The sequence below is a fragment of the Zingiber officinale genome, chromosome 5A, assembly GCF_018446385.1.
Source record: "Zingiber officinale cultivar Zhangliang chromosome 5A, Zo_v1.1, whole genome shotgun sequence".
NCBI lineage: Eukaryota > Viridiplantae > Streptophyta > Magnoliopsida > Zingiberales > Zingiberaceae > Zingiber > Zingiber officinale.
This window is the reverse complement of record NC_055994.1, coordinates 108,902,217-108,909,270: the sequence shown is the minus strand read 5'-3', so window position 1 is coordinate 108,909,270 and position 7,054 is coordinate 108,902,217. Positions and strand designations below refer to the sequence as shown.

At 35.1% G+C, this 7,054-nt stretch overlaps 1 protein-coding gene across 1 annotated transcript; it reads left to right on the top strand.

The window, feature by feature from the left end:
* Positions 1-2,787: 2,787 nt before the first annotated feature.
* Positions 2,788-4,207, top strand: LOC121983123 (glucan endo-1,3-beta-glucosidase-like). Its single transcript, XM_042536094.1, has 2 exons — positions 2,788-2,914; positions 3,067-4,207. Exons 1-2 carry the CDS (start codon positions 2,848-2,850, stop codon positions 4,008-4,010), a joined length of 1,011 nt encoding a protein of 336 aa, XP_042392028.1. The 5' UTR covers positions 2,788-2,847; the 3' UTR covers positions 4,011-4,207.
* Positions 4,208-7,054: the final 2,847 nt, after the last annotated feature.

Sequence of the window (7,054 nt, the reverse complement as noted above, 5' to 3'; positions counted from 1 at the left end):
AAAAAAACTATCGTTTGATTCTTTTCAAGCACATGAATAAGTGGTTGGTTATCTAATACTAACGTATGTCGTTTGATTCTTGTAAGACTAGTCTCATGAATGTTAGCTTGTGAGAATTGAGTAGTCTATTAATGTTGTGACTATTTTATGTATTCCAATGTAAGAGAGTTAAAAGAACCAGTGCAACAATTAGAAATCAATGTGAACTTTGAACTACTTGCACTACTTCAGAGAAGCATAGAAGGAGAGGAAAGACTTGCTGCTCATAATTTTTTTACCTTATCAACCTGTAACATAGTTATTTCTATTAGAAAGAAAAATTATATGATATTTGCTTATTTTTATTTTTATATGCCTGTAACATAATTATTACTTTAGTGATAATTGTACGATATTGATAATTATATGTGTGATATATATTTATTTTATTTTATTTACAATTAACTGCAGCGCGCAGTTGCGCACTGCGAATGATATTAACTGCGCGCTGCGAATATAATTTATCGCAGCGCGCAACTACGCGCTCCAAATTCAATTTACCGTAGCTTGCGGTCACGTGCTACAAATGCAATTTACCACAACGCGTGGTCGTGCGCTACGAATTGGTTATGATTTTTAGTAGCATTGATTTGTACAACATGCGATGCGCGCTGAGGATAGCATAATTGTGCACTATAGAAAGTAATTTTTGTTGTAGTGATTAGTGGAGGGATGAAGTGAAAAATTAGAAATAACATCCCAAATAGTATCATTAACTGGTTAATTGATAAAATATTCATCTCCATTCCAATCAATTCAATTACCTTCTCTAATCTCTCAATCCTTGGCATCGAGGGGTATGCCCAACTGTTTGCTCACTCAGTCTCTCAAGCTACTTCATTCTATTTAGCACTGTAGAGAAAAAGAAGAGAGATTCGTTTGATTAAAATATATATTTTTTTAAAAAATGATGATTAAAAAAAAGGGAGTCGGATAATTTTGTCCTTTTATATATATTTTTGCTAGCTGCTTGGATTAATACCTTAGTTCAATCCATTGAGATATATAAACTTATTCTTTACTTTATTAATGAGCACTTAGAGAACGGTCGTCTTATTTTTTTTTGGAGGAAAAGTCTAATTTTGTTAGGAAATAGTCTCTTTCTTTGCCATTGAATTTTTTTTATCTGAACCAATCCTAGAAAATTTAAGATATTTTCAAATATATACATGACTATTAATTTACTAAAATTAATAAATTATCTAAAATAAAATTAAGTAGTTTAAAATATATATCTCCGTCCTCTCGACCTTACAGTCTTCGAATACAATATATAATAATTATTTTCGTCACTTTATATATGACCTCCTTAAATTTAAAATCTTGAATCTGTCCCTATCCATGGCTATATAATATTCCGCAAAAGTAAGTGAAGGTATGATTTTCTTTTGTTACGCGAAGGCTAATTTTCTTCAAGCTCTTTCACTTTTTCATGCACACATGTAAAGTTCATATCTCAATTCATCACTGGTTGGATCATCAAAAGAGTCATGTCGACAACACCAACCTTCGATTGACAAGTTTTGTTTCGTAAGACACTAAGAGTGGTCACTCCGATAAACAACAATCACAATTATGAAAGAAGGAGAGACGAGATTTCGAATGAGTGAAGAAGGCAATTATTATTGGATGCTTTTATTTTATTTATTTATTTATTTTGTCTTTTTATATATATATATATATATATATATATATATATATATATATATATATATATATATATATACCTCATGGTTTGAATTAAGACCTTAGTTAAATCCATTGTGAAAAACTTATTCTTTACTTTATTAATGGGCACTTAGAGAAGAGACCTCTTAAATTTGACTATTGAGCACGCATTCATCGTGGAATAGAAGTCTAATTTTGTTAGGAAATTGTCTCTTTCTTGCCATCGATTCATTTAAGGTACGTTTACTATATTGATATCTCAACTATCTATATGCATGGTTATTAATTTAATATATCAAAATCAATAAATTATATGTTACTTCTAACATTATATAAATATTAATAATTATTTATATAAATAAAATAAAATTAAGTAGTTTAATTTTACATTTATTTATATTTGATTATATTTTTCAAAAAAAAAATAAAAATCAATATATTGAATATAATTAATACAAAATTAGTTTTTTGTTAAAAGTATAAATATATAATAAAAATAATATGAAAATATAAAAATATATTTAATATATTAAAATTAATGATGCTAATAAAAATTAGGACAGTATAGCCTCCTATCCACGTACGTTTAATCTGCAACAGTACGTCCATGGAAGTCTCATTCTGTTTGGACGGGCCAAATTGCTGACTACTTCAAAATATTATTTTTCTTATTAATTTTCTAGCTGTTAGAAGTCCGTCTTCATATATTTACTAGCTGTTGATAATTCACTAACTCTGATTATGTACGCCAATTAGTTCAGGTCATGCACGCAACATCAGTCTACATGCATTCGACAAGTGCAATACAACATCAAGAAAAACTAGTTATTCGTCAAAATTGTCTGTTCTATATATATATTCTTACCATACAGTCAAGACATTGGATAAGTATATGATCTTACGGCACTAAAGATCTCTATCAATTTAAATTTGATCACTATCAATCCAACTAATCAAAAGAGACATGTGTAATTATTTTCGACATCAAATTAAATTAAATTAAATTGGGAGTAGAATAGATTAGAATGGGTCGCAAAGTCACACCAATTTCCACGCCCCCAGACCCCTTTATATATGCTTGCACTTAAGCACATCGATCCCACCACTCACACATTATTGTTCATAGACCTCTCCATCGTCATGGATAAACTCTGCTTTAACTCCATCTGCACCGTTGTCTTAATCTCTCTTATCACCGTGCCAAACCGTAAGATCTATATATCTTTCTCTCCTCTCTAGCTTATTTAATTATTTATTTATCGTAACGACATATCGAGTATTGTTTTTCATGAGAATTTCATATTTAATTTATATATATGAAAAATGAGAATCCTTAGCTTGTTGCGGTTTAATCTGCAGGTGTTCATGGCATCGGCGTCTGCTACGGTCGGGACGGCAACAACCTCCCTTCGCCCTCTGACGTCGTCGCCCTCTACCGCTCCAACGGCATCTCCAATATGCGCATCTACTCGCCCGCCCAAGATGCCCTCCAAGCGCTCTCCGGGTCCAACATCCAGCTCATCGTCGGGGTCCCCAACGACAACGTCCAATCCATCGCCTCCGATCCCTCCGCTGCCGCCTCCTGGGTCCAGAGCAACATCGTCGCCTTCCCCGGCGTCGCCTTCAGCTACGTCGCCGTCGGCAACGAGCTCATCCCTGAGAACCTGGGCCTGGCCCAGTTCGTCCTCCCGGCCATGCAAAACATCCAGAACGCCATCAATGCCGCCGGGCTCCAGAGCAGCATCCGCGTTTCCACAGCCGTCTCCGCCGCCGTCCTTTCCCAGGCGTCCCCTCCCTCTCAAGGCGCGTTCGGGCCGGACTCTATGCGTGCGATAGTGCAGTTCTTGGACTCGAATGGAGCTCCTCTGCTCTTCAACGTGTATCCCTACATCAGCTACAGGGACAACACCGCTCAGATCTTGCTGGACTACGCTCTGTTCCGGTCTAGCGGAGTGGTGGTGCAGGACGGCCAGTTCGGGTACCAAAACCTCTTCGACGCGATAGTCGACGCCGCCTACGCGGCGCTGGAGAAGGTCGGGGGATCGAACGTGAGGATCGTGGTGTCGGAGAGCGGGTGGCCGTCGGCGGGGGGCTTTGCTGCGTCTACCGACAACGCCAGAACTTATAACCAGAATTTGATCCGACACGTCGGCCAGGGAACGCCGAGGAGGTCTGGAAACGCAATCGAGACGTACATATTCGCCATGTTCAACGAGAATCAGAAGCGCGGGGACGAAATCGAGAGGAATTTTGGCCTGTTTCGTCCCGACAGGCAGCCGGTTTACCCTATTTCATTTAACTGAAAAAATAGCATACGCCGATATGAAATAAGCATTAGGATTCGATGCGATATGATTCATGTATTAAAGTATGGAAATTAAAGGATGGAATAAATGGCTTAAAGTATGGAAATTAAATTAAAGCATTAGGATTCATGTATTAATCCTGGTCCACTGCAAATTAAAGTATGGAATAAATGGCTGCTGCTGGTGCATCAATAAATATTTATATATAATTCTCTCCCATATTATATTTTGAAATGAAATTAGAAAAAAAAAATAGTAACATATAAAATACTATAAATGTATTTTAAAAATTAAATAAGCTTTCACATGCCGTCCGGGCTTTTATGGTTTATTTTTTTAGAAAAAACTAAAATAAATTTAAGTCACCCTGCAACCCACGTAGAATAGGAGATGTGGAATAAAAGAATCATTTTATCAACTGTATCCGAAAATCGTAGGGTAGGGAATGTTGACACAATTTACTAGCTTTGTTACCCTGAAGGGTTGATTAGAAGAATACCATGAAGTTACCTTATGTTTTCAGGTTGTTGACGAGAAGAAATAAAGTGTGCATTTTTTTTTTTTTTTTTTTTTGTACTTCTAGCGATTTCTAGAGTTTGCATTAAGCAGATTCATTTTCAGCTGCTGAAGACTTGTTTCTATTGATAAGTAATAACAGTGTAGAACCTCTTTTGTCTCAGTTAAAAAAAGTCCATGCAGTGTGGCAAAAAGATGAAATGTTCGTCCCTAGCGTCTTATCATACTCAATCTAAGGTCATCATGAAAGAAGTAAATCGTAGCATTCGAATGAGCATGTGACGTAAAAAAAAATCCATGGGGCATGGTGGTATGATAAGAGGTGGACGCTTATCAAACAGTTTAATTCACACATAGAATGGATTTGGCACTTGAACTAGTTGTGGTGTTGGGAGGCTATACCATGTCTAGAGCCACATGTGTTTTTTGGATTTATCCTAAAAATTAGTGGAAATTTTCAGTTGGATTGGACCGGTCATTTTCATAATTAATCAGAGTCATAATAATTGGATACATGAATTATTAAAAAATAAAATAAAAAGTATAAGTAAATAATTTCAAAATTTAGATATTTTTTATTTTATTAATTATATTATATGGTTCCCTACACTACACTGAAATTATATGGTTCCCATGGCTCGCGAACATGAGAAACTGCCTCTTGCGATTTATACGCCTCGCGGGCATCGGCAACCACGTCGGTCCACCGATGATCGGTATCCGATGTCGGAAAGTGTAGGCGACTGCCTCGGTAGGCCGGTGATTGGCTGCCATGGTCGGCGACCATGCGTTTGTCGCGGATGAGGATCACGATCGGGAAAATATTTGATTTTAATAAATAAAATGAAAAATAAAAAACGTGAGAAAAAGTTTGATTTTATTAAATCAAATGAAAAAGGAAAAAAAAAAAGAAAAAAGAAAACAGAAAAAAGAAAAAGGAACATGAAAAGTTCTCTCACGTAAATAAAAAAAACAAAAGAAAAAAAATGTAAGCAACGTTTTTTATAAATCGGTCTGGTGCGAAGTAACTTGGTTTGAACCAGTCTGATTTCATCCTATTCAAATCTGATTTAAATTATTAATTGATTTAATTTGACCAGATTGATTTTTTTAGATTTCGATTAGTTTAAATTATTGATTGATTTAATTAGATCAGTTTGATTCAATTAGATTGTATTGAATTTAATTGAACTGATTTAATTAAATAGGCATGGGATAATCAAAATTGGGCCAGTTTCATTAATTGAGTAGGTTCTTTCAAGATTTGATCAAATGAGTCAAATTTATTCTAATGAGTCAAATTTGATTAAAATTAGATTAGATTGTCCAATTGATCAGAGAATTTCTGTGACTCACAGAGTTGTAAATCGATTGCCCAATCGATTAGACTATACTAAACGATTGGTGCAATCGATTAGACTACTAAACGATTGGTGCAATCGATTAGAGGTTTTCTATGAGCACACAAATGAATTGCCGAATCGATTACCTAACTTAATCGATTTGAGCACACAAATGAATTGCCAAATCGATTACCTAACTTAATCGATTGGTGCAATCGATTAGTGACTATCTGTGAACACACAAAAAGTTACCAAATTGATTGCTCAATCGATTATGCATGACCAATGAATTAGTTCAATCGATTAGCGGGCTTTCTTTGTGAAAAAGGAGATTGTTAAATCGATTGTGCAATCGATTAAGGTTACTAATCGATTAAAGGCTCCAACCAATCGATTAAGATTTAAAATGGAGTAATCTTAGTTGTTGATATGAAGTCAGTGATCGTTCAACACATAAGTCAGAAAATTCATAATCGATTAAGAACTCTTTCTAATCGATTAGCGGCAACGAAAAATTGAGAAACAGCTAGATTTCAAAGCGTTCAATAGGGGAGATTTGGGCACAAAGTAGATACAATTGTTCTATTTGCTTATAAGCGCTCTAGTTTAAGTGCTCGAGCTCCCATGCTTGCTACATCTTCAAGTTACTTAAAGAATGAGAAGCTACACCAAAATTGAGAAGTTTCATAATGGATGCTGTGACTATAGTGTAGATACTTGGATTAGTCATCTCAAAGAGGTGGATACCAAGTATACATAAGTAGTTAGCATTGCTTCTAAGTTTCCACTACGCAACCAAGAAAATCAAGAAATCAAAGCGAGTTATTCACCCCTTCTAGCTCAACTGTTTCTAACAATAATAAGTTGAAAAAGTTCCAAATAAGAAAGTATTGTTAATTCTACCACTGAGACAAAATATATTGCGACTTCTGAAACAACAAAGGAAGTAGTGTAGATCAAAAAGTTCATCATTGAACTTGGAGTGGTTTTGAGCATTGTTGAAGCATTACTAGTTTATTGCGACAATAATGGGGCTATTGCACAAGCCAAGAAACTTAGATCTCATCAATGATCTAAACGTGTGCTTCGTTGTTTCACTTGATCTGGGAGATCATAAATAGGAAAAAAATATAAATTAACAAAATTTCTATTGAAAGGAATCTACCAAATCCTTTGATAAAG